The sequence below is a fragment of the Pelodiscus sinensis genome, chromosome 19 (assembly GCF_052426305.1).
Source record: "Pelodiscus sinensis isolate ZL-2025 chromosome 19, ASM5242630v1, whole genome shotgun sequence".
NCBI classification, from domain to species: Eukaryota; Metazoa; Chordata; order Testudines; family Trionychidae; genus Pelodiscus; species Pelodiscus sinensis.
In genome coordinates this window covers 1,521,963-1,547,413 of record NC_143070.1, presented here as the reverse complement: position 1 = coordinate 1,547,413, position 25,451 = coordinate 1,521,963, and the positions used below count along the sequence as shown (strand labels likewise).

Genomic DNA, 25,451 nt, shown 5'->3' with positions numbered 1-25,451 from the left:
TTAGGGGGGAAATGCAACATGGTCGTGAGCCCCTCTGGGGCGACCCCAGGGGGGTCCACGGTGAAGCGTGTCCCCTGCACCACCCCGGATCCTCAGCCCTGGTGGTAGTGGGGATGCCCCTGAGAGTCCCACGGGGAGAGTTCTGCCCCCGGCTGCGCCCCCTGCTAAGTCCCTTGCCTTGGAGCGTGGGGCAAGTGGAGCCAGGTGGATGTGGGGTGTGAGTTCTCTTTCCTGCCCCCCTGCACCACCATTGACTCTACAGGCCCCCGCCAGCCTGCCCCCATTCCTGGACGCCAGACAGGCCTCGCCAGCATGTCAGCCATTGGGGGGGAAGCATCTGGCACCTCCTGGTGCTTTTTGGGGGGCCCAGAGCCCCCCGGAAACATCTCCCATCGGCCCAGCGGCTGCGAGATCTGCTCCTTGCGGGGGATGCTGCGGCTTCGGCAGCGGATCCGTTCGCCAGCCCGATTTTCATCCCGCAAACAGAGGCCGTCGTGGGGGCCAGCGCTGGGTCACCAGCGCGTCCCCGTGGCCAGGAACTCGCCCGGCGGCAGCCTGACTCCCGCGGGCGTCGGCAGCCCTGGCGCGACACCGCTGAACGTGGTCCCGGCGCCGCCGTTTCCCGCCAGATTCGGGGCATGGCGGAGGCTGAACGACATGAAGCGTTTCCTGCCCCAGGGCCTTAGGGCGCCCGGCGACACGCTGGTTTCCCTGGCTCCGTGGAGAGCCGCGCCTTTTGTCACCTGGCGGGGGCGGGATTCGGGCCGGCTTCCCTCAGCTTGCCCTGTGGGGGGGGGGGGGTGTTATTCTGCTGCCCTAGGCTGTTCTGGAGTGACTGTGTGCGTGCCTCAGTTTCCCTGGGACAAGGAGGGGGAGGCCGGGCAGGACTCACTGGGGAGGAACATGCAGACTCTCAGTCTTGCCCACTTCTGGCCAGGCAAGGGAACCAAGGCATGGGCGGGGCTGGGGACCAGGGCCTGTCTCGGCTGCTTTAGGATGGGAGAGGGGGCTTGGAGCAGGAAGGGGGGCACAGGCCTGGGGTCCCTGCTCCCCGGAAGGAATGAAGCTGCCTGCTCCTGCTTCCTGTGCTAACATTGATCCTGAGCAACGCTGTGTCCCTGGGAATCAATAGGAAGATGCTGCCCGAGAGTCACGTCTGGCTGCGGATGGGGGGCAGGACCCGGGGACCCCCCGTTTTTGGCCCCCGAGAACGGCTGGCCCGTTTGCTAGCCGGGTGGATTTGGCAGAGTTCTAGTTTTGTAGAACATCACACGGTCCCGCGCTGGCCGCCTCCCGGAAGGCCAAGAATCACGCATCACCGCGATGTTAACGTTTGCCACCCTCCGGGCTGATTTTTCATGTTTTATGTATTTTTTTTAAATGGCTTTAAATATTCACATTTGGGCAGAACGGTGGGCTGGAGGCATTTCTGCACGTTTCTCCATTTCTGTGTTCACCACGTCAGGTTAGTGTCGGGCAGGGGTCAGCGATCGAGGTAAAGGGGGAAAGTCAAAAAAGTATGCGGGGGGGAATTGTTCTCTTTAACCTCTGAGGGCAGGACAAGCAGCAAGGGGCTTAAACGGCAGCCAGGGAGGTTTAGGTCGGACATTAGGAAAAAGTTCTTGTCAGGGGGGTTAAACTCTGGAATAAATCGCCCAGGGGGGCTGTGGAATCCCCATCTCTGGAGATATTGAAGAGCAGGTTGGACACACGTGTCAGGGATGGTGTACATGGGACTTAGTCCTGTCGTGAGGGCTGGGGACGGACTCGGCCTCTCGAGGTCCCTTCCCGTTCTAGTGCTCTACGAGTCTCTGATTTCACACCATGAAAACACGTTGTCATCCTTGTGCTAGAACATACGCGGTCAATGTTCTTAACTCAGACTCGGTGACGTTCTGAAGATGCGCACGATTTTGTCTCCCGTTGGCACTTCACTCGTATCAGACACTTCACTCTCTTGCTTGGGGTCAGTGCTCGCTGACAGGTCCACAGTGAGTCACGACCGAACGGGCCAGCAATCCCTCGGCCAGCTCTTCTCAACTTCTTGGAAGCGAGGCCTAATGACTTGAAAAAGTCTAACTTTAGTACAGGTTGAATCCCTGTAACCTGGCACTCTCTGGTCCGGTGACATCCATGGTCCGGCAGGATTCCAGGTCACCGAGTGTCCACTTATCATGGGTGCAGCCATGTTTCCTGCAGTCCCATAAGGTTTGTTTCCAGCCAGCTGTGCTGTCTCTCAGGGGTCTGTGCTGTTATTTAGCTCGAATCAACCCCGAAATGCCTTCTAAGCACCCGATAAGCTGTGGCAGCGTTGGTCATGCTGCTAGACAACATTGACCTGTGGTCCGGCAAATTCTCTGGTCGGGCGCCGCTCCGGGTGCTGGACAAGAGAAATTCAACCCACAGCTGCTGTTTAATATCTTCCGGCAAACTAGTGGACTAGAAAATGATTCCTCCTCTGATGTGATGTTTTTGCCAGACAGAGAACAGAAACATTGATTGGATATTCGTTATTATGGATAATTCTGTGGATTCTACCTAGGCATGGACAAATAGCATTGTTGGGATTCTTGTTTTATTGCACATATATTTAAAATGCTCCTTATTGGCCTTCATGCCACAGCTGTATAGTTGTGCCTGGCATCCTTTTGCTTCCCTTATCGTTCCCCTACAATTCCAAGTTTCTGATTTATATTCACTGCTCTGCACTTCCGTCTCTTTTGCAGGTGTTGAGTTTTGTTTTTTACAGCTGCCTACACTTCCCCCTTAAGCCAGATTGGTTGTGAAACGCATGCAACTTCCTTTCTCTATCGTGCCATCAATCCCTAACGAGCATTTGCACGTTTCCTGATCAAATTCTTCCTGCCAACTGGTTGTGGCACCCAACTGCCTCCAGCTTTGCGAAACTGGCCCTTTTCAGGCACCAAGTATACGGACTGAAACGCTTTCTGTCTCAGGTCGTGCTGGCTTGTACCGACGTGACCAAGGCCCCGTCAGCCCAGGCAGTGTGAGGCCACCAGGGGAGTAGGCTGGGTTGCCCAGGCCCACAGACCCACACGGCCATCTGTGTGCATCAGCGGTGGGAACGGGGCCCCATCGGGACGCCTGCTTGTGCTGAACCATGTGTTATTAACCGGGGATGGGGGAGGCCCACTGGGGAGCCCAGGGCTGGGAGAGTGGGGGGGGGGGGCATGGGGCAGGATGGAGAAGCACCCCCCTGCACGCCCCTTCTATCCACCCACCTCTGGGCCGCACACGTCCTGTTTCTCTCCATCGCGCTCTGCTTCCTCCCCCCAGGCCCCGGGCTCCCTGTCTCCTCTCTCCCGCTCTATAAATAGACCGAATGAACCGGGAAGGTGACCTAAAAAACGAGAGTGGTGCCAGTTCGGTGCGCAGGGGAGAGAGCCCCCTGGAACTGGGGCCCCCCCTTTCCACAGTCAGGGGGTTCTCTGTGGGATGGGGGGTGCCGTGCAGATGGGGGCACTGGCTGTATATCGGGGTGCTGTCTGTATTTGGGGGTGTCACCAACCCTGCCCTTTTCTTTTCCAGGCTTACCAGACTCCGGCCCCCACACCTCCCCCCCACCCTACAATGCCCCGCTGCAGCCCCCTCCCCCCCCACCGGACGCCCCCAGCAATGCCCCCCACATCCCGGGCTACAGTGACCCCCCGCATCTGCCCCCCCACTCTGGCACTGCCACCCTGCCCCGCCTCGGGGGGGCCGCCACCCTGCCCCGCCCACCCCCCACCTCAGCCACCCTGCCCCGGCCCCCCCACCACCACTCAGCCACCTTGCCGCGCCTGCCCCCCGACCCCTACATGCAGGAGACCCACTTCAACGGCACCCCCCAGGGGTATGTGGTGCAGACGCACGCGCCCATGGGGACCCTGCCCATCGGGGGGTACATGCACCCCGGCTACCCCGTGCAGCTGCAGCCCTGCACGGCCTACGTGCCCGTCTACCCTGTAGGCACGGTGAGTGGGGACCGGGGCGGGGCTTCCTCACTGCTGGGGGCGGGGCTTCCTCACTGTTAGGGGCGGGGCTTCCTCACTGTTAGGGGCGGGGCTTTTCCACTGCCAGGGGTGGGGCTTCCTCACTGCCAGGGGTGGGGCTTCTCTAGGGCGGAGCTTACCCATTGCTGGGGGCGGGGCTTCCCGGGGGCGGGGCTTCTCCACTGCTGGGGGTGGGGCTTCCCTATTCTGGGGGTCAGGGCTTCACCCCCATCTAACTCTCTTTCCCCCCCCAGCCATACCCCCCCGCCAACCCTCCCCCGCCGCCGGGGGTGCCCCCTCCCCCGATGCCGCCAGGCATCGCCATCCTGGAGCCGCGCCGGCCGCCCCACGACTACCTGCCCATCGCCGTGCTCACCACCATCTGCTGCTTCTGGCCCACCGGCATCATCGCCATCATCAAGGCCGTGCAGGTCAGCGGGGGCGGGGCCTCGGGGGCAGGGCGGGGCCACGCAGGCAGGGTGGAGCCATGGTTGACGGGGCCCCAGCAATAGGGTGGAGCCTCCATGGGAGGGCGGAGCCATGGGGAGGGGCCTCAAAGGCAGGGCGGGGCTAAAGGAGCCCAATGGAGCCAAGGGGTGGAGCCATAGGGGCAGGGCGGAGCCAAGAGGCGGAGCCTTAGTGGCAGGGTGGAGCCACAGGGGCAGAGACTCAGTGTCTGGGCGGGGTCATGGGGTGGGCAGGGCCTAGGGGGCAGAGCGGGGAACGGGGAAGGGATGGGGGGACAGTGGGGGACGGACCCCCTGGCTCTCCCCACCGCAGCCCGCCTGACGCCGTGTCCCTGCGCAGGTGCGGACGGCCGTGGCGCGGGGCGACATCGTGTCGGCCGAGATCGCGTCCCGCGAGGCCCGCAACTTCTCCTTCATCAGCCTGGCCGTGGGCATCGCCGCCATGGTGCTGTGCACCATCCTCACCGTGGTCATCATCATCGCCGCCCAGCACCACGACAACGACTGGGACCCCTAGCCCCGCCCACCAGCGCCACGGCAGCCACGGGGCCCTAGCCGCTGGCCCCGCCTACTGCCTGCCCGCCAGCACCACGACAACGACTGGGACCCCTAGCCCCGCCCACCAGCGCCACAGCAGCCACGGGGCCCTAGCCGCTGGCCCCGCCTACTGCCTGCCCGCCAGCACCATGACAACGACTGGGACCCCTAGCCCCGCCCACCAGCGCCACGGCAGCCACGGGGCCCTAGCCGCTGGCCCCGCCTACTGCCTGCCTGCAAGCACCACGACAACGACTGGGACCCCTAGCCCCGCCCACCAGCGCCACGGCAGCCACGGGGCCCTAGCCGCTGGCCCCGCCTACTGCCTGCCTGCCAGCACCACGACAACGACTGGGACCCCTAGCCCCGCCCACCAGCGCCACGGCAGCCACGGGGCCCTAGCCGCTGGCCCCGCCTACTGCCTGCCTGCCAGCACCACGACAACGACTGGGACCCCTAGCCCCGCCCACCAGCGCCACGGCAGCCACGGGGCCCTAGCCGCTGGCCCCGCCTACTGCCTGCCTGCCAGCACCACGACAACGACTGGGACCCCTAGCCCCGCCCACCAGTGCCACGGCAGCCACGGGGCCCTAGCCGCTGGCCCCGCCTACTGCCTGCCTGCCAGCACCACGACAACGACTGGGACCCCTAGCCCCGCCCACCACCTGCCTGTCAGCACCATGGTAGCCACTGGGGCCAAGCCTCGCCCACCGCCGGCCCTGCCCACCACCTGCCTCACCCACCCTCTGCCCGTCAGCACCACAACGACTGGGAACCCCAGCCCCGCCCACCGCCTGCCCATCAGTGCCACGGCAGCCACGGGGCCCCGCCCACTGCCTGCCAGTCAGCACCATGGCAACCACTGGGACCCCTAGCCCCACCCACTGCCTGCCAGTCAGCACCATGGCAACCACTGGGACCCCTAGCCCCGCCCACTGCCTGATAACTAGGCCCCACCAGTGAGCCAATCTTGTGCAAATTAATACCCACCCGCCAGACTCACTAACCCCCACAGGATTCCCATGATGCTTTGCAGCCAGCCCTCTCACCAACCGTACCCAGAATCCTTTGCAGCCCCCTTCCCTCCTCCCCCGCCATCATGCTTCTGGCCCCACCCTCTGGTCATCCTGGTAACCATGAAAACACCCCCCTTGCCCAGCACGACCCATCCCATAATGCTTTGCCACTGTCACCCTTCCCCCCCCCCCATTGGCCTGTTTGGTTTCGCCCTCTCAGCAGCCCCACCCCTAAATGAGAAATTCCCAGAATCCCCTCTGGCCCCTAAGAACAAGCTCCTCCCCCTGGCCTCAGCCCCGCCCCTTTGGCCACATCCTCCTTTGCAACGCGATCCATGATGCTTTGCAACCACCTTATTTCCCCCCCCCCCAATTCTGGGTCTAACTCAGCACCCACACAATTAGGCCACGCCCCTGTGGCTCAGGCCACACCCCTTGTTTTAGGCCACGCCCCCTTTCTCACCCTACATAGGTCCCTGATGATTGGCCTCGCCTGCTCCTCCATCAGACCACGCCTCTCCCTCTCAGGCTCCGCCCCTCAGCCCCCCAATATCTCCATGCCTCCATTGCTGCCCAAACCTCCACTTTCTCCCCAATTGGCTCTGCCTTCTTTTGTTAGCCTGCAGCTCCTCCCCCTTTTAGCCCCTCCCCATAACCATTTTGCTCCCTTTGGGGCAGGGCCTGACCCCCAATATATCTCATGGAATCACCCCCTTTTGCTAAGGGGTAACCCCAGCACGAACCTCCAAATCTAGGACCCCAGTACCTTCTCCATTCCCATTGTCTGGGGCGGCCGCTCTGAGACACCCTCCACCTCGGGGGTCTTAGCATAGGGAGCAGTGGGGGGCAGGGACGGGAGAGCATGATGCTCTGGGCTCAGGGTGCTTGGAGGCGGGGGGCTGGGTGGGGGAGAGGCTGTCCGTGAGTGGACTCCCGCAATCACCCCCCTGCAGAGACGGCCCCCCGACATCTGGGGCTCTCCTGCGGGGACCGCACAGGGGCAGCGAGGGGCGCCGGCTGGGCTGTGGGGAGGGGGGCAGTGTTGCATGGTTCCTTGTAGCCCCCCCAAACGGCCCTGGGCCCCGTGTAACCCCCCCCCCGCCAGACGTGCCAACAGTCCTGTTTGCAAGTGAGCTGGTAATAAATCTCTGTTGATAACGACTTGGGAGTCCTTCCTCGGCCTGGCCCGGGCCCCGTGGGCGTGGGGCCTGTCCCCTCCGATGGGCGCCAGGCGGCTCTGGCCAGGGGGGTCCTGGCTGGGGGCAACAGGAGTGGGGATTTGGGGGATTTATTCCCCTTGTGCTGTTGCGTGTGATTTCTACTCTCCCAGGGTAACTCTGGGAGTGTGCCTCAGTTTCCCGAGGCTCTGCCCCAATACCTGCATGGGGATGGGGATTTCGGGTGTGACCCCCATTGAGGGAGGCTGCCCCAGGGCAGGCTGGGGAAGGGATCTGGGGTGGGGGGGCCGTGAGGAGGAAACCATATAGCCCTTAGCACCGCCTCCCTGTGACCACCCCCACCCCATCTCCCCTCCTGCCCCACTACCCCTCTCCCAGCCCCATTCACACACCCCATGGCTCCCCCACGCCCTGCAAGGAGCCGTCTGCCACCATCTCCCGCTGCCACCCTCCTCAGCCTGCCCCCAGCCCCCGTCCTCCACAACTGCCCCCCGTCCCGGCTCCTCCCGCTGTCCCCTGCCCCCCCAGTCCCTGTCTCTGCAGCCTCCCCATCCGCCCCCAGCATCCTGCAGCTTGCAGGTAGCTATGGTGACAGTTGCCTGGTTACGAAAGGATGGAGGGACCATGTGGTGGCTGCGGGCGTGTAGGGCCGGGGAGGGGGAGTCAGCTGGGGGGAGGGGACCTGCCACGCAGAAGGAACAAGTGTGGGTGACATCAACCAGCCAGCGGGGGTTGGGGGGGTGGGAATGAGCGGCACCAGCAGGGCTGGGGGGCAGAGGCTGGGGGGTGCGAATGAGGGGCACTGGCAGAGCTGGGGGGCAGGGGCTGCGAGGCAGGAGTGAGGGGTAGGGATGGGGGGTTGGGAGTGAGGGGCACCGGCAGGGCTGGTGGGGCAGAGCTGGGGGGCGGGAGTGAGGGGGGCCGGCAGGGCTGGGGGGCGGGAGTGAGGGGGGCCGGCAGGGCTGGGGGAGGCAGGGGCTGGGGGTGGGAGTGAGGGGGGCCGGCAGGGCTGGGGGAGGCAGGGGCTGGGGGGCAGGAGTGAGGGGCACAGGCAGGGCTGGAGGGGCAGGGGCTGGGGGGCGGGAGTGAGGGGCCCTGGCAGGGCTGGGGGGCAGAGGATGGGGGGTGGGAGTGAGGGGCCCTGGCAGGGCTGGGGGGCAGAGGCTGGGGGGTGGGAGTGAGGGGCACTGGCAGGGCTGGAGGGGCAGAGGATAGGGGGTGGGAGTGAGGGGCCCTGGCAGGGCTGGGGGGCAGAGGCTGGGGGGTGGGAGTGAGGGGCACTGGCAGGCCTGGAGGGGCAGGGCTGGGGGGTGGGAGTGAGGGGCACTGGCAGGGCTGGAGGGGCAGGGCTGGGGGGCAGGAGTGAGGGGCGCTCCGTGATGCCCGACTGGTCCAGGGGTTGGGGAGGGTCTCCAGGGTGCACGTGGGGGTGGGTTTGGGGCAGCCCCTCCCCCTGCACTGGGCTCCCTGGAGCTGGGCTCGGGCGGCCGCCCCGGGGAGACTCGTGCTGCCCCACGGACGAGCAGGGCACCCCCAGGCGGCAACAGGTGCTACGGGTGGTGCAGCCGCACGCACCTCGGTGCACGGCACAGCATTATTCCGCACCTCGATGGGAACATTTCTCGGGATCATGTCCCCCTGGTCCCACAAGGCTCCGCCCTCCCCACCCTGGGACACACCCCAGTAGCAGACCAGAGTTCGGGGGCTCCTTGGGGAGCCTGAACCCCTGCCAGCCTCCCTCTGTGACCTCTGACCTCTGACCCAGCCAGGGGACAGTGCCTGTGCCTGCTCTTCGATCCTATTTGGTCAGAGGGTTGCCCATTTCCTGTGACCTTTGACCCTGTGTGCCCCGCCTTCCTTGACATCCGTTCCCACGTGATCTTTGACCCTCACGTATGGGGCTTGGCCTGGCCAATGACCTTTGACCTCAGCTACGTTTACGCTACGGACCTGTCTTGTGCTGCCGTGTGTGACCTCTGACCCTAACCCAGCGGGTGTGGCTTTTGAACGCTGCCAGCCAATCACAGCCCCGGAACAATGGGAGCAGCTGGAACCCGACCTCTGACCCGCCCACCACGGAACGCTCTTCTCGACTTCACAACACGACCATTCGGCCTCGAGCAAATTCACTTTATTCGGCCTCGAGCAAATTCTCTTTATTCGGCCTCGAGCAAATTAACGTTATTTACTCTCCCACGGGCCCCGCCCCTCGCCAGGCCCCACCCCCACAGGCCCCGCCCCTCGCCAGGCCCCTCCCCCACAGGCCCCGCCCCTCGCCAGGCCCCCCCCACCAATCCCCTCTCCCCCCCGCTGCCACGGCTCTCAAGCAAAGAGCTTGTTCATGGCGCGGGCCAGGCGGGCGTCCCGTTCCCGCGCCCGCTGTGCCACCTTCTCCAGCTCCCTGCGGGCGGCGGTGTTGCCCGGCTCGGCCGCCAGCACCGCCCGGAAATCCGCGGCCGCCCCCTCCAGGTCGTTCATGGCGGCGCCCGCCAGGCCGCGGCGGTAGCGGGCCTTGGCGTGGGCGGGCTGCAGTGCCAGCGCCTTGCTGCAGTTCTGGGCGGCGTGGGCCGGCTGGCCCAGGCGCAGCTGGCAGGCGGCCAGGTTGGCGTGCAGGTTGGCCCGCAGCCGGGCCTGCTCCGGGTCTGGTGGGGCCGGGCCGGCGGCGATGGCCAGCCGCAGGGCCTGGGCGTAGCGCCGGGCGGCCGCCGCCACCTCGCCGGCCCGGTACCGCTCCGAGCCGCGCTCCTTGTGCCGCCCGGCCAGCGCCCACTTCTCGGCCGGGCTCAGCTGCCAGGCCTCCGGGACCGGGGCGAAGGAGGCCAGGTGCACGCCCAGGACGGGGCCCCCCGGCGCCCGCAGCTCGGCCCGTTCCCCCGGCAGCATGGTCTCCAGGCAGGCGTCCACCAGGCCGTCCCAGGGCCCGTCGCCCTCGCCCAGCTCCAGCGGGGCCCAGCGGTTGGCGGGGTAGCCCAGGGCCGCCCCCGGCGGGGTCGTCAGGAAGACCTGGCACTGGGCGCCCGGCGTCGGCTTGTCCAGCCCCGCGCCCGCCTGCAGGACCCGCTTGCTGAAGGCTCCGTCCGGCGACACCCAGGGCCGCTCCTCGCCGCCAGAGTCCTCTCTCTGGTCCTCCGCGCCGCCCGCGCTCCGCTCACTGGCCGCCCCGGCAGCTTCCGCCTTCCCGTTGGCCGGCGCCACGGCCTCCATCTGCCCTGGCTGGCCGGCAAGCCGGGGGGCCTGGCACGGCTCCCCCCCAGAGGTGGGGCCGGGGGGTTCGCAGAGGGACAGCTCCTGTGAACCAGAGGGCGGGGGAATGGGTCAGAAACAACCCAGGAGTCCTGGCTCCCGGCCCTGCCCCCCCCCCGCCAGAACTGCCCCACAGAACCCAGGAGTCCTGGCTCCAGCCCCCCCCATAATAACCCACTAGAGACCCCCCCCCCAGGAAACCAGAGGTCCTGGCTCCCAGCCTTCCCCATAATAACCCACTAGAACCCCCCCCCCCGAGCACCCAGGAATCCTGCCCCCCCCCCGGGACACCAGGGGTCCTGGCTCCCAGCCTCCCCCATAATAACCCACTAGAGACCCCCCCCGGGAAACCAGGGGTCCTGGCTCCCAGCCTCCCCCATAATAACCCACTAGAACCCCCCCCCCGAGAACCCAGGAATCCTGCCCCCCCACAGAGAACCCGGGGTCCTGGCTTCCTCCCCTGCTCAAGCTGTGCATGCCTCCCTCTCCCTCTGTCCTGCTCCCCGGCTCCCCCCCACAGCTGCCCCCCACCCACTAGAGAACCCAGGCATCTTGGCTGCCAGCCCCCCCGCCCCAACACTCACTAGAACAGCCCTCCCCTCCGGAACACCCAGGCATCCTGTCTCCGTCTGTCTGTCCCTCCCCGCCCGCCTCTGTCTCTCCCTCCCCCCCTGGCTCCGTCCGTCTGTCTGTCTCTCCCAATCCCCCCCTCCCTGGCTACTCCCCCTCTCACCCCGAGCAGGGGGGGGAGTACAGGCTGGGGGGGAACCAGCCTTGCTCTGGCCCCGCTACTCCCGCCTCCCCCTGCCCCCCCCCCGTCTTTGCATCACTTCCTGAGGGCGGGGCCAGCACGGCTAGGCCCCAGCCTGCCCCCCCCACAGAGCCAGGGACCCAGGGGAGCCCCCCAGCATCCCCCAAGGGCAGGGGGGCTGGGACCCCAGGCTCTGTCACCCCTTTAACAAGCAGCACACAAGGGGGGGAGCTGGGGGGCTGCCCCCCTGAATCCCCCCCTGCCCCTGGTACCAGGGTTGGCTGAAATAAATGGCAGCCGGGGCTGACCCCAAGTGGGGTAGCTGGGTGGTGGCAGGGCAGATCTGGGGGGGCACCCTGAGGTGGGGGGCACAGGGGTGCACAGGGGAAGGGGGGCGGACTGACTGGGATGTGGAGGGGAGGGGCAGAGAGGATGGGGAAGGGCAGGTATGCGGGGCAGAGAGGGGTTCTCAGGGTGCATTGGATGGGGGATACGGGGGGGCAGATCGCACCCCCCTGGGCAGGATGGGGGGAGCAGGAGTGGGACCCCCCAGGGGCCGGGGCAAGATGGGGCTGGGGGAGTTGAGACCGTACCCCTCATTCAGAAGCAGGAACCCAGACATCTGGGGAAGGGGGGCATTGGGGGGCATCACCCCCCCAACTCAGGCTGGGGGGTGGGTGCAGACCCAGGCGGCCTGGGGGAGTCGGGGGGCAGGGATGATTATTTCACCCCTGGATCCCCAGGCCGGGGGGGGAGGTGAGGCAGAAAAGGGGGGGTGAACCCAGGCGTCCGGGGGGGGGCAGGGAGGGTCCGCGCTGAAAACTACATTTCCCAGAACCCCCTGCTCTCCCCCCCCCGGGTTTATTTAAATTCCGCCTACGTCACTGCCCAGCTGGGCGCTGCCGCCGCATGGTCTGACTGCTCATTGGGGGTAGGTGAGGGGGCGCTGGGACGGGGGCTCCAGCCAGGTACTGGGGATGGGGGGGGGGTGGAAGGAGAGGGTGCCTCGCCCCCCCCCAGATCACCCTCAGTGCCTCCTCTGTCTCTATCCCCGCAGCCTGCCGCTATGTGGGGCGCAAAATCGCCTCCGCTCTCCGGGGGGACGAGCTGGGGGCGCCCAAGCCCCCGCAGCAGCGCAGGGGCCCAGGTAAGTGCACCCCCTTTCCTCGCTGGGGGCCCCAGCCCGTGAACTGCACCCTGAAGCTTCCCCATCTGCCCTCCAAGGACCCTGACGCCTGCACCCCTAAATCCCCCTCCTCTGGTCCCAGGCAGCTGCTGCTCTACTGCTGTACCCCCAAACTCCCCTGCTGCCTTATTACTACACCCCAACTCCTGGGGTCCCCGGGTTATGCCGCCACTGACCCTGAATTCCCTCACCGAATCACCCCTAATTCCCCCATTTCCCCTACAAGTGAACCTCTACTGCTGCACCCTCTAGACCGAATAGGTACCCCCTTTTCAAGACCCCTCATTTCACCTGTAGTCCATCCACAGGCCACCCCTTTGGACAGGCGCCCCCGAAGGAGAGAGAGTGCTCCCACTGGCTGGACCCAGAGTTTACCTCAAAATTCTCCCTGTCCCTACAGGTTGTCCCCCAAACTGCCCAATCTGCCCCTGAACTGAGATGGGGGGGTGGGGCGTTATGGGGCCACACTGAGAGTGTGAAAAGTTTGGGGTCCCTAGTGCCCAGAACTAATCTTTCCAGTTACTCTACAGCTGCCCCTGTAGTCACCCAAATCACCCTCCATTCCTCCATGGGTAGGTGGGGGTTCCTCCATTCTGCACCCCAAATCTGACCTGTACCCCAATCCTTCCTGCACCTCTGCATTTGGACCTGTTGCTTTGCATCCCAAAATAGAGCTGTTCTGTGCTCCTAATTCGGCCTTCCCCTTGGTCTGCACCCTACATTTCACCAGTGTGTCACCCAAGCCCTCCCTGATTTTGTGGGGATCTCCCTGATATGTGCCCCCAAAGCTACTGGTTTTGGCCTCCCCAAACTCTCCCCTTTGGGATTCTCCCTGGTTCTGCACATCCAAAACTCCCGGCATTTCCCCAGGATCTTCCTAGTTGTCTCCAACTGTCAGCTGTTTGGGGGCTTTCATTTTTCCCGTCCCTTTGGAGAGATTCTCCCTCGCCTGCACCTTAAAGCTTAATCTGTACCCCAGAATCCTTGAGCGCCTTCCTGGGGCCCACTGGCTTGGTCTGCCTCTATTCTGTGCCCCCAAATCTCTCCATAAGTTAGGGGAGCCCCTTGTGCTGACCCCTCAAACTACCCTACATCATCCAGATTTTTGTTGAGGTCCCCATTGTTCTTTACCCTGATTCTTGGACCCCAAAATGCATCCCGACCTCCGGGGTTGCCAATTTTGCACCCCAAGTCCTCTCCATGTTCTTTGCACTGTGCAATCCCGCTAGGTGCCATTAATCACAGTTCCTCAAATCCCCCTGAATCTGGAAATGATCGATTCCGGTTTTGTTTGCATGCACCCCAAACTGCAGGAGAGTTCGGTCTCCTGGCACACCCAACAGGCCTGTGACTTTTGCCCCCCAAAATATATTGAGGGGCACATCCCACTGGGAGAATGTCAGGGACAATGAGGGGATAGGCTGACATACTTTGGATTTTGGGGTGCCTGTTAACACCCCAAGTTAACTCCCTGGGCACCCCCTCTTTCTTCCCTTTCATAGGTGCCGAGAGAGATGTAACCCCCCAGCCAGTGGGTTGTCCGTTGGGCTCTGCCCCCCCGAAGCGGGCTCCCCTGGTCCCAGGACAACGAGGGGCACCAGGACGCCCCCCCTGAGGCTATCGGTGGGGCCGACGGGGGGCTGAATGACGGCTCATCTGGCAACTCCCATGGTTGTGGGACGCGGATGGACCCGAGACACTGCCCCCCCCCAGCCCCTCTGCCCCCAAAGGAATTCCCAATAAAGACGGTTTGGAGGCCACTGTGGAAAGGAGCCAAGTGAGATTATTGCTGGATTGGAGCTAGTGGGGAGCCGGCTGCCCTGGGGGGAGGGAACCGGGCACGGTGTGGCTGCAGGGGGTGGGAGTGGGGCAGGGGTGGGCTGACTGGCTGGGAGGGTGGGGGATGAGGCAGGTTTTGGCTGGCAGGGGGATAGGGCTGGGCTGGGCCTGCCTGGCAGCAGGAGGGGTGTGTGTGGGGGGGAGCTGACTGGTGGGGTGTGTGTGGAATGGGGCCCGGCTGGCTGGGGCAGGCCCTGGTGGGTAGGGAGGGGTGGGGGATGGAGCCGGGCCCAGCTGACTGGCAGCTGGGGGGGGAGTGGTTCCCGGCTGGCTGGGGGCATGGGGAAAGGGGCCGGGTTTGACTGGCTTGGGGGGCAGGGTCTGAATGGGGCAGGGGCTGGCTGGCAGCGGGGGCGGGGGATGGGGCTGATGAGGTCATGTTGCTTTATGACATCATCCCTTGTGCCCTTGGTGAATGATGTCATACGCGGAGGACAATGATGTCACAGGAGGGGTGAGATGAATCTTCAGGATATGCTAATGACGTCACAAGAGATTGTGACGTCAAGCACCGGCTCTGCGCAGGCGCAGGCGGGAGGGGGGGGGTTGCATGAAGTGTAAGGTGCCCCGGCCCTTTGCGGAGCTGGGACTACATGTCCCGGCAGGCATAGCGCGTGGGCGCACGCGCAGTAGGAACATAGCCGCGGGGGGGGGGGGCCGGATGTTGAACGCTCTGTCACTGCTGCTTTGATATCCTCCCATCACGTTGCGTATCGCCCCCCCGCCTCTACTTAACGCACGCGCAGTGAGCGTGTCCCGCCTTACGCGCATGCGCTCCCGCCGCGCTGTGCCCCCGGTGCGCCTGCGCCGCTCTCGCCATGCCGCCCTGGCCACGCCCGTGCGCGAGGCCGGAGGCGGAAGTCGCGTGCCCGTTGGCTGATCTCGCCGTGGCCCCGCCTCCCCCGCGCGGCGGTTGGCGGGCGCGGCGGGGCGCGCGCTGCCATTGGGTGGGGCGGTTGCCATGGCGGCCGGAGGGGGCGGGGCGGGGGAAGATGGCGGCGCTGGGCCCCGAGCTGCTGCTGCTCCACGACGCGGGCCGCTTCGCCGCCGACAACCTGCTGGGCAGCGAGGACTGGGGTGGGCGGGGCCTGGCGCGGGGCGGGGGACGCGCCTGGAGCGGGGGGGGGGCGAGGGGAGGGGGCTGGAGGAAGGGGCGGGGCCGGGGCGGTAGTGGGCGGGGCCTGTCCAAAGGGGCGGGGCTGGGTGGTCGAGGGGAGGGGCCTGGAAGAGGGAGAGGCTACTGGAGGGGGAGGGGCCTGTAGAAAGGGGTGGAGCTGGGTACCCGAGGGGAGGGGCTTGGAGCAGGGGGAGGGGCTGGGTGCTGCAGTGGGCGGGGCTTGTATAAGGGGGAGGGGCTGGTTGCCCAAGGGGAGGAGCCTGGGGGAGGGAGAGGGGCTGGGTCACCCAGGGGGAGGGGCCTGTAGAAGGGGGAGCGGCTGAGTGTCCGAGGGGGCGGGGCCTGGAGGGGAGGGGGAGGGGCTGGGTCACCCAGGGGGCGGGGCCTGTAGAAGGGGGAGCGGCTGAGTGTCCGAGGGGGCGGGGCCTGGAGGAGGGGGGTCTGGAGGACAGGGACTGACTGCCTGCCTTTTGCCTCCCCGGCCCCCCAGATGCAGCTCTCTACAACTGCCTGGAGGATGGGGATGAACATGCCGCCCTCTTCCCCTGCCTGGAGCCCAATGCTATGGTGAGCCCCTGCCCCTACCCCTCTGGGGTGCCCCCAGCGACCTGCCTGCTCCACAGCCCCCACTACACATCCCCCCAGGCAACGGGGGCCCGGTTCCCCCTCAGCGCCGGGCCCCCTTTCCACTGGGAGGGAGCCAGGATGAAGCTCCTGGGGAGAGACACCCCTGAGCCCACTTCACCCCCATTTGCCTTCTGCCCTGCAGTTTGATGACAGCTTCGACCTGGGCATGGACGCCAGCCCCCCAGAGCCACCCTGGGACCAGATACCAACCAGCCTCTTTTCGGGTGAGCACCCCCTCCCCTAGCCTTGAGGCAGGGATATCTGCGCGCAGTGGGGCTGCCTGGGGAACGGGTGGACATAGGCAGTGGAGGGATATCTGTGTTCAGTAGGACTGCCTGGAGGAGAGGGTGGACATAGGGGGCGGAGGGATATCTGTGTGCAGTGGAGTTGCCCAGGGAAGGGGGCGCAGGGTTGTCTATGTGCAGTGGGGCTGCCTGGGGAAGAGGGCAGAGGGATGTCTGTGTGCAGTGGGGCTGCCCTGGGGGGTGGATGTAGGGAGTTGAGGGGAATCTTTGAGGGACTACTTTCTAATCTCCTCCCCTCCCCAACGCAGACCTCCAGGTGAAGTCCGAGCCTGTGTCCCCTGCTTCCTCCCACAGCTCAGACTCCTCTGCCCTCTCCATGACCCCCGACCCCCTGAGACAGGTACGTGCCTCCCCCACGGGCCTGGGAGACACCAGGCTCTGACTCTCTGCCACGGGTTGGGTCACAGGGGTCCCTTGAGGACTGTTCCCTGCAGTGCTGGTCACACCACTGAGCCCCTCTTCCTGCTCTCTGGGCCCCCCCTTGCCCTGTGCCAGAAGCTCTGGTCTCCCCGGCCAAGGCCCAGAGTTGGAGTGTCAGACCCCCAGGAGAGCGACACTGAACCAGCTCAGCTCTGGCAACTCAGGAAACCAGGCCCCAAGCCCCAAATCAATCCGTCGCCCGGCCACACGTCTGTGAGAGCGACCGTGGTTTGGGCTTACGGGGCCTGGGCGTGCTCAGGGCATCTCTGAGCCATGCATGTTCATAAGCCCATTTTCATAAAGCTGGGGGGGGGCGGGACTCTACCCAGGTCGCGAGCCCGGACGCCGTGATCGGAGTGAAGGCCGAGCACCCCGCGACCCCCCCCTGCATGTTTGGGGATGTCCTGGCCCCCCCAGTCAGCACCGTCCAGATCAGCTTGATGCCAGCGCCGGAAACGCAGGCAGCACCAGGTAACCAAAGAGGGTTATGGGAGGAACTTCTGCTAACTCCAGGTCTGGCCAGCAGGGGTCCTGGGAGGGGGAAGAGCCTGGTTGTTGGGGAGGGGCTCTGGTGACTCCAGGCCTGGCCAGCAGGGGCGCTGGGGGAAGGGGGCAGAACCTGCGTGCGGGGGAGGGGCTCTGGTGACTCCAGGCCTGGCCAGCAGGGGCGCTGGGGGAAGGGGGCAGAACCTGCGTGCGGGGGAGGGGCTCTGGTGACTCCAGGCCTGGCCAGCAGGGGCGCTGGGGGAAGGGGGCAGAACCTGCGTGCGGGGAAGGGGCTCTGGTGACTCCAGGCCTGGCCAGCAGGGGCGCTGGGGGAAGGGGGCAGAACCTGCGTGCGGGGGAGGGGCTCTGGTGACTCCAGGCCTGGCCAGCAGGGGCGCTGGGGGAAGGGGGCAGAACCTGCGTGCGGGGGAGGGGCTCTGGTGACTCCAGGCCTGGCCAGCAGGGGCGCTGGGGCAGCACGTCATCTCTCTTGCAGGGAAGCCAGTGACACCCGTCAAGGCAGAGTCGCTCCGGAGCCGGAAGCCGCCCCTGCAGCCCAAGCCGGTGGTGCTGGCCACCGTCCCGGTGCAGCCCACGGCCGCCGCCAGCCCCACCATCCTCCTGCAGCCAATGCCGGGGGCCCAGCCCCAGCCGCTCAAGCCAGCCCTTGCAGGTACCAGGAGCGGGGTGAGGCTGCCCCCTAGCAGGGCAGAACTGGCTGGCGGGGCGGGATGGGGGGTTATTGGCTGGCTCGGGTAGGAGGGACCGGCTGGCTCGGGCGGGGGGCTGGTTTGTACGCAGAGCTGGGGGGGGTACATGGGGCTGCGCCTGTTGGACACTCATTAACCTGCCCCTTTCCCTGCAGTCCCAGCATCGTCTGTCCTCATCTCCCAGAGCGACCTGCTACACCTCCCGCTCTCAGGGCTCCTCAAGGTGCAGTCCCCGGGGAAGGAGGGGCCCCCGGCCAGGCCCGCCCCCACCGTCCCCAAACCTGAGACCAAAACCATCGTCCCGGCTCCGAGCCAGCTCGGCCCCTGCAACACAGAGATTGACGTGAGTAATGGAGGGCAACAGATGCCCTTCACCCCTGCCCTGACTCCCCCAGCCCTGCTGTTGCCCCTCACTCCTGCCCCCGCCCCCAGCCCTGTTGGCGTTCCTCAGCCCTGCTCCGCCCGGCCCCCCCAGCCCTGCCATTGCCCCTCACTCCTGCCCCGCCCCCCCAGCCCTGCCGGCGACCCTCAGCCCTGCTCCGCCCTGACCCCCAGCCCTGCCGTTGCCCCTCACTCCTGCCCCGCCCCCCCAGCCCTGCCGGCGACCCTCAGCCCCTCTCTGCCCTGCGCCCCCCAGCCCTGCCAGCACCCCTCACTCCTGCCCCTCGGCTCCTCCGTCTGCTCGCGCAGGTGAAGGTGCTGAAGCGGCAGCAGCGGATGATCAAGAACCGGGAGTCGGCCTGCCAGTCGCGCCGGAAGAAGAAGGAGTACCTGCAGGGGCTGGAGGGCCGCCTGCGGGAGGCGCTGGCCGAGAACGAGCGGCTGCGGCGGGAGAATTTGCTGCTGCGGCGACGCCTGGACTGTGTCCTGGGCGAGGTGAGCGCCCCCCGCGGGCAGATGAGGGCTGGGCACTGCCAGGGTGATGCCGGTACATTCCAGCAGCCTCCCCCCCTCGCCCCCGATGTGTTACATAATGATATTGCTCCTCAGGAAATATCTGACCCCTGTAGGTCACATATTGGTACGTCCTATTAATCAGCTTTCACTTTTCTTCCCTAGTCTTAGCTCCAAGCAGCACCTCTCATGCATTTTCATAATGGTATATTCCATATCCTGGTGCTCCCCCATTGCAACATGGAACATTCTTGCAGCCACCCTGTTTCCTTTGCCTCATCAGAATGGTACTTCTCAATAGTCAGCTGCCCCCTCCATGTAGTGATCGTGATGGTACATCCCATGATGCCTGTTTCCCCCCCCATAGGGTTGTCATAGTGGTATAGCTTAATAATCATTAGAACTCCCCCCATGTAGGGACCATAACATGGTGTTTCCTCCTCCTTTCCCATGTAGGATTCGTAATGGTTTGTCCCAGACCCTGTTTTCCCCTCCTCAGTGATCATGGTAGATGCTTTCTTGAGGGATGTTCCATTATGATCCCTTTGGGAGGGGGAATGTTCATATTGTCTATTACATGTGGAGGGGAAGAGGAAAATGCTGCCTCCTTGTGGGACATTCCATTGTGATTGGAAAGGGAGGGGAGCACTTGTCCCTCAGGGACAGGGATTGGGAAGTTGCCTGTTGGGATGTTCCATTGGGCTCATTCTGTGAGGGGGGTAAGTTATTTTCTGGGGAATTCTATGAGTAGTATCTCCTAGAAGACTCCATTATGATCTCTGGGGGGAAAGAGGATTTAGAACATTTTGGGAAGTACCATTATGTGCCTTATGAAAGGAGGGAGCTCATTTTCCAATTGGGATATTCCATTAGTACTCCTAGGGTAAGGGAGGCATCAAACTTTCAGTGGAGTATTCCATTATGATTGTGATGGTGGGGGCAGCAGGACAATTTTATTTCCTTCTGGGAGGTTCCATTGAAGTGTTGGGGGGGGGTATATTTCCGGTAGGATGTGCCTTTATGAGAGCCATAGGAGCAGTGAATCAGTGGGACATACCATTCATGGGGGGAGAAGTTCTAGCTAAGATGTACCATTAGGATATTCTGGGGGGGAGTGGAGAAGTTGATAGGACATTCCCTCATGGATGGCTGGATTGTGCCAGTCTCATACTGGGGGGGGATTATACCATTATGAAACTCTTTTTCCCCCCTCCCCCTTCCAGAACAAGGAGCTGAAGTTCAGCCCTGGGAATCGGAAAGTCGTTTGCGTCATGGTCGTGCTGCTCTTCATCGCCTTCAACTTCGGGCCAGTCAGGTGAGCCCCGGGGGATTGTGGGTAGCGGGTCCCAGCCTGCCCCGGGAGCGGCTCCCTTAGCCCCCCCTCAGTGCGCTCCTGCCTGCAGGGGATAGTGGGTAGCGGGTCCCAGCCTGCCCTGGGAGCGGGTCCCTTAGCCCCCCCCTCAGTGCGCTCCTGCCTGCAGGGGATTGTGGGTAGCAGGTCCCAGCCTGCCCCGGGAGCGGCTCCCGTAGCCCCCACATCGCGCTCCTGCCTGCAGGGGATTGTGGGCAGGGATCCCAGCATGCTTTGAGTATGGCCTGGCCTGTCTGACCCTGCCTGCCTGCCTGCCCCCAGTATCAGCGAGCAGAAGGCGGTGCAGACGGTGCTGCCGAGCCAGGGGGCCGGAGCCAGGGCCGGGCCAAGCCGCCGGCACCTGCTGGGTGTGCAGGAGCTGCCGAAGGAGGAGCCGGAGCAGCAGCGAGAGGAGCTGGCCTCCGCTGGCGTGGGCAAGGCCAGGTTCAGGTAAGGGCCCGGGGTGCACCGCCTGCCTTCTCCCCCTTCCCCCTCCCCACCCCACAGCTCCCGGTGACGCCGCTCTGTGCCCCCAGGAACCTCACGGCCGCGCTCTCGGGCATGAAGGACCTGGTGCTGCGGGACCTGGACAAGCTGTTCCTGGCCTCCGACTGCCGCCACTTCAACCGCACCGAGTCGCTCCGGTGGGTCCCCGCGGCCCGCCTCCTCCCCCCGCCCCCAGGGCCCGCCCCTGAACCCCCTGTAACCCTCCCCTCTCCCCCAGGCTGGCGGACGAGCTGAGCGGCTGGGTGCGCCGGCACCAGATCGACCGCAGGAAGCCGCTGCCGGCCCGCAAGCCGCGGGCCAATCAGGTGAGGCCGGAGGGGGTGGGAAGCCTGGTGGCTCCACCTACTAGGGGAGGGGCCAAACCCATTCATGTCTGGACTGCAGGGAGCTGCCCAGGCCGCAGTGCGTACCCAGAATTCTCAGTGGTTTTACCCACAATCCTTTGGGGCCGCCTTGGCCGGGCACCTGCGGGGTCCCCCCTGACGCTCTCCCCCATCTCAGTTCCAGGGGTCGCCCCAGAGGAAGGCGCCCAACCCGTCGCGCTACGTCCCGGCCAGCCCCCTCGAGCGCCTGGAGAGGTAAGGGGCCCCCCGCCCTGGGCCCAGATAGGGGCCGGCCCCCCCGCGGCGACAGGCCCGGTCCCTGACACTGCTCTGTGTTTGCAGGGACTCGCCGAGCCAGCTGCAGGTCTACCGGCGGCCCGAGCACACGGAGCACGACTTCCTGGACGCCATCGACCGGCGCGAGGACACCTTCTACGTGGTGTCCTTCCGCAGGGTGAGCGGAGCTGGCCGGCGGGGGAAGGGGGCCGGCGCCGCGGGGGCCTCCCCTGGCCGGCGGGGTGGCCCAGTGGGAGGGGGGGCTCTCTGCGTGTCTGTCTCATTCTGCTCTGTCTCTGGCCCCAGGACCACCTGCTGCTCCCGGCCATCAGCCACAACAAAACCACCCGGCCAAAGATGTCACTGGTCATGCCGGCCATGGCGCTGAATGGTACGGTCCTGGTCCCTGCCCTCGACGTGGCACTGCCCGGCCCTGCCCTGTGGCCCACCCCAGAGCCAGCCACATCCCAGTACCGGGGTCCGGGTCACCTGCCCCACCCCAGAGCCAGCCGCCTCCCGGTACCAGGGGAGGGGTCCCGGGTCACCTGCCCCACCCCAGAGCCAGCCACCTCCCAGTGCCGGGGGAGGGATCCCGGGTTGCCCGCCCCACCCCAGAGCCAGCCGCGTCCCAGTACCGGGGTCCCGGGTCACCTGCCCCACCCCAGAGCCAGCCACGTCCCAGTACCGGGGTCCCGGGTCACCTGCCCCACCCCAGAGCCAGCCACGTCCCAGTACCGGGGTCCCGGGTCACCTGCCCCACCCCAGAGCCAGCCGCCTCCCGGTACCAGGGGAGGGGTCCCGGGTCACCTGCCCCACCCCAGAGCCAGCCGCGTCCCAGTGCCGGGGGAGGGGTCCCGGGTTGCCCGCCCCGCCCCACAGCCAGCCGCGTCCCAGTGCCGGGGGAGGGGTCCCGGGTTGCCCGCCCCGCCCCAGAGCCAGCCGCGTCCCAGTGCCGGGGGAGGGATCCCGGGTTGCCCGCCCCACCCCAGAGCCAGCCGCGTCCCAGTGCCGGGGGAGGGGTCCCGGGTTGCCCCGCCCCACCCCAGAGCCAGCCGCGTCCCAGTGCCGGGGGAGGGATCCCGGGTCACCTGCCCCACACCAGAGCCAGCCGCGTCCCAGTGCCAGGGGAGGGATCCCGGGTTGCCCGCCCCACCCCAGAGCCAGCCGCGTCCCAGTGCCGGGGGAGGGATCCCGGGTTGCCCGCCCCACCCCAGAGCCAGCCGCGTCCCAGTGCCGGGGGAGGGATCCCGGGTTGCCCGCCCCACCCCAGAGCCAGCCGCGTCCCAGTGCCGGGGGAGGGATCCCGGGTTGCCCGCCCCACCCCAGAGCCAGCCGCGTCCCAGTGCCGGGGGAGGGATCCCGGGTTGCCCGCCCCGCCCCAGAGCCAGCCGCGTCCCAGTGCCGGGGGAGGGGTCCCGGGTTGCCCCGCCCTGCCCCAGAGCCAGCCGCGTCCCAGTGCCGGGGGAGGGATCCCGGGTTGCCCGCCCCGCCCCAGAGCCAGCCACCTCCCGGTGCCGGGGGAGGGATCCCGGGTTGCCCGCCCCGCCCCAGAGCCAGCCGCGTCCCAGTGCCGGGGGAGGGATCCCGGGTTGCCCGCCCCGCCCCAGAGCCAGCCGCGTCCCAGTGCCGGGGGAGGGGTCCCGGGTTGCCCGCCCTGCCCCAGAGCCAGCCGCGTCCCAGTGCCGGGGGAGGGATCCCGGGTTGCCCGCCCCACCCCAGAGCCAGCCACCTCCCGGTGCCGGGGGAGGGGTCCCGGGTTGCCCGCCCCACCCCAGAGCCAGCCGCGTCCCAGTGCCGGGGGAGGGATCCCGGGTTGCCCGCCCTGCCCCAGAGCCAGCCGCGTCCCAGTGCCGGGGGAGGGATCCCGGGTTGCCCGCCCCACACCAGAGCCAGCTGTGTCCCAGTGCCGGGGGAGGGGTCCCGGGTTGCCCGCCCCACCCCAGAGCCAGCCGCGTCCCAGTGCCAGGGGAGGGATCCCGGGTTGCCAGCCCCACCCCAGAGCCAGCCGCGTCCCAGTGCCGGGGGAGGGGTCCCGGGTTGCCCGCCCCACACCAGAGCCAGCCGCGTCCCAGTGCCGGGGGAGGGATCCCGGGTTGCCCGCCCCACACCAGAGCCAGCCGCGTCCCAGTGCCGGGGGAGGGGTCCCGGGTTGCCCGCCCCGCCCCCCCCCCTGCCCCACCCCAGAGCCAGCCGCGTCCCAGTGCCAGGGGAGGGATCCCGGGTTGCCCGCCCCACACCAGAGCCAGCCGCGTCCCAGTGCCGGGGGAGGGATCCCGGGTTGCCCGCCCCACCCCAGAGCCAGCCGCGTCCCAGTGCCGGGGGAGGGATCCCGGGTTGCCCGCCCCACCCCAGAGCCAGCCGCGTCCCAGTGCCGGGGGAGGGGTCCCGGGTTGCCCCGCCCCACCCCAGAGCCAGCCGCGTCCCAGTGCCGGGGGAGGGATCCCGGGTTGCCCGCCCCACCCCAGAGCCAGCCGCGTCCCAGTGCCAGGGGAGGGGTCCCGGGTTGCCCGCCCCACACCAGAGCAGCCGCGTCCCAGTGCCGGGGGAGGGGTCCCGGGTCACCAGCCCCACCCTGAGCCGCCTGTCTCCGCAGAGAGCCTGTACAACACGTCGCGGGGCTTCGAGGTGATGATGCAGATCGACTGCGAGGTGATGGACACCCGCGTGATCCACATCAAGAGCTCCACAGTGCCGCCCTCCCTGCGCAGCCCCCAGGCGCCCGACAACCGCACCCAGGCGCCCTCCATGCAGGCGCGACCGGCCCGCAGCCCCCTGCGCCCCCCGCGCTCCCTGCCCTCCGCCCGGCGCCCCCGCACCTTCTACCTCAGCGAGCGGGACCAGGGCTAGCCCCGCCCACCTGGGGCTAGCCACGCCCCTCTGGGAGAGCCACGCCCACCGGGGGCTAGTCCCCCCCACCTGGGGCTAGCCACGCCCCTCTGGGAGAGCCACGCCCACCGGGGCTAGTCCCGCCCCCCCTGGGAGAGCCACGCCCCTCTGGGAGAGCCACGCCCACCGGGCTAGTCCCGCCCCCCTGGGAGAGCCACGTCCCCCTGGGAGAGCCACGCCCACCGGGGGCTAGTCCCCCCCACCTGGGGCTAGCCACGCCCCTCTGGGAGAGCCACGCCCACCTGGGGCTAGTCCCCCCCACCTGGGGCTAGCCACGCCCTTCTGGGAGAGCCACGCCCACCGGGGGCTAGTCCCCCCCACCTGGGGCTAGCCACGCCCCTCTGGGAGAGCCACGCCCCTTTGGGAGAGCCCCGCCCACCTGGGGCTAACCACGCCCCTTTGGGAGAGCCCCGCCCACCTGGGCTAGCCCTGCCCCTCTGGGGAGCCCCGCCCACCTGGGGCTAGCCAAGCTCCTCTGGGGGATCCTTGCTCACCCATGGACTAGCTACGCCCACTTGGGGCTTACCTTGTCCCCTGATGCTAGCTCCACCCACATGGGGTTAGCCCCGCCCCCATCAGTAACAGCCCCGCCCAAGCTGCAGTCACACTGCTCCCTTATGGAAAGCCCCTCCCACCTGCGGAGCACTAACCCCGCCACTCACAGAGGCCCCGCCTCTCCCATGAGCCTAGCCCTGCCCCCTTTTGATAGCCCCTCCCACGAGGCAGCACTTAGCCCCGCCCCGGAGGGAGACCTGCCCCTGTCCCCCCCCCTTCTCATTGGGGTGCCCCTGCCCTACTGCACTAACTTCCCCTGTGGATATTTATGAGTGGGGGGCCCCCTGCCTGTGGGGCGCGCCCCCCATAAGTCCCCCCTGTCTGTGGCCCCTGCCCATCCCTGGGGGCTTTTTTTTACATCTGTCAATAAAAGGAGAGGTGACTGCGAAGGCCCCGGCTCCTGTTGTGGGGGGCGGGGGGAGGGCTGCCCCCCCCAGAGGGCTTGGTGCCGTGGGGCTGGGCGCCCAGCGCTGGCTGGATCCCGGGCCCCAACGGGGAGCAGCCTGGGGGGCCCACATAGCTGGCACTGTCAGGCGGGGGGAGGGCCTGAGGGGCAGGGAGGAGGCGGGGCTACCACCCTCCCCTCTTGTGGGCGCAGGAAGCCAGGGACAGTGGGCAGGGAGGGGTGGGGGAGGCGACCCCCAGCTCAGCATGGAGGGCGAGACCGGCAGACGGACGCAGTGGGGTTGTAGTCACGGTGTCCACTCGCTCTGCTTTGTGCTGAGGGGGATTCCTGCTGTCCGGTGGTGACGCGGGGGGGCGTGCCTCGGTTTCCCTGGGCACCG

At 66.7% G+C, this 25,451-nt stretch overlaps 3 protein-coding genes and 1 long non-coding RNA gene across 5 annotated transcripts; 3 read left to right on the top strand and 1 right to left on the bottom strand.

Moving 5' to 3' along the window:
* Positions 1-3,761: 3,761 nt before the first annotated feature.
* Positions 3,762-7,672, top strand: PRRT1 (proline rich transmembrane protein 1). Its single transcript, XM_089771632.1, has 3 exons — positions 3,762-3,974; positions 4,247-4,423; positions 4,800-7,672. The coding sequence occupies exons 1-3, from the start codon at positions 3,819-3,821 to the stop codon at positions 4,974-4,976; spliced, it is 510 nt and encodes a 169-aa protein (XP_089627758.1). The 5' UTR covers positions 3,762-3,818; the 3' UTR covers positions 4,977-7,672.
* Positions 7,673-9,476: 1,804 nt separating this feature from the next.
* On the bottom strand, positions 9,477-14,995 carry FKBPL (FKBP prolyl isomerase like). Of its 2 annotated transcripts, none has more exons than XM_089771620.1 (2): positions 14,975-14,995; positions 9,477-10,478 (listed from the first exon to the last, which is right to left on the bottom strand). In XM_089771620.1, exons 1-2 carry the CDS (start codon positions 14,978-14,980, stop codon positions 9,513-9,515), a joined length of 972 nt encoding a protein of 323 aa, XP_089627746.1. In that variant the 5' UTR covers positions 14,981-14,995; the 3' UTR covers positions 9,477-9,512. The 2 variants fall into 2 exon arrangements, with proteins under 2 accessions (XP_089627746.1, XP_089627747.1); XM_089771621.1 differs by lacking the exon at positions 14,975-14,995 and adding an exon at positions 11,167-11,244 and having other exon boundaries at positions 9,478-10,478.
* On the top strand, positions 11,975-14,139 carry LOC149522027 (uncharacterized). The gene is made up of 3 exons (XR_016347423.1): positions 11,975-12,115; positions 12,242-12,331; positions 13,873-14,139. It is a non-coding gene; the product is annotated as an uncharacterized LOC149522027 (long non-coding RNA).
* Positions 14,996-15,128: 133 nt separating the features above from the next.
* ATF6B (activating transcription factor 6 beta) lies at positions 15,129-25,055 on the top strand. The gene is made up of 16 exons (XM_089771613.1): positions 15,129-15,286; positions 15,817-15,893; positions 16,096-16,177; positions 16,507-16,598; positions 17,008-17,149; positions 17,661-17,837; positions 18,030-18,217; positions 18,565-18,750; positions 19,992-20,083; positions 20,402-20,569; positions 20,656-20,763; positions 20,844-20,931; positions 21,128-21,204; positions 21,292-21,403; positions 21,532-21,616; positions 23,819-25,055. The coding sequence occupies exons 1-16, from the start codon at positions 15,202-15,204 to the stop codon at positions 24,070-24,072; spliced, it is 2,013 nt and encodes a 670-aa protein (XP_089627739.1). The 5' UTR covers positions 15,129-15,201; the 3' UTR covers positions 24,073-25,055.
* Positions 25,056-25,451: the final 396 nt, after the last annotated feature.

Bases quoted from the DNA above. Each gene is read 5' to 3' on its own strand.
- PRRT1 (XM_089771632.1), top strand. From the start codon at position 3,819: ATGCAGGAGACCCACTTCAACGGCACCCCCCAGGGGTATGTGGTGCAG. The intron at 3,975-4,246 runs GTGAGTGGGGAC...TTCCCCCCCCAG, and splicing joins CCGTCTACCCTGTAGGCACG to CCATACCCCCCCGCCAACCC. The intron at 4,424-4,799 runs GTCAGCGGGGGC...GTCCCTGCGCAG, and splicing joins CCATCATCAAGGCCGTGCAG to GTGCGGACGGCCGTGGCGCG.
- ATF6B (XM_089771613.1), top strand. From the start codon at position 15,202: ATGGCGGCGCTGGGCCCCGAGCTGCTGCTGCTCCACGACGCGGGCCGC. The intron at 16,599-17,007 runs GTACGTGCCTCC...GACTCTACCCAG, and splicing joins CCCCCGACCCCCTGAGACAG to GTCGCGAGCCCGGACGCCGT. The intron at 21,617-23,818 runs GTACGGTCCTGG...CTGTCTCCGCAG, and splicing joins GCCGGCCATGGCGCTGAATG to AGAGCCTGTACAACACGTCG.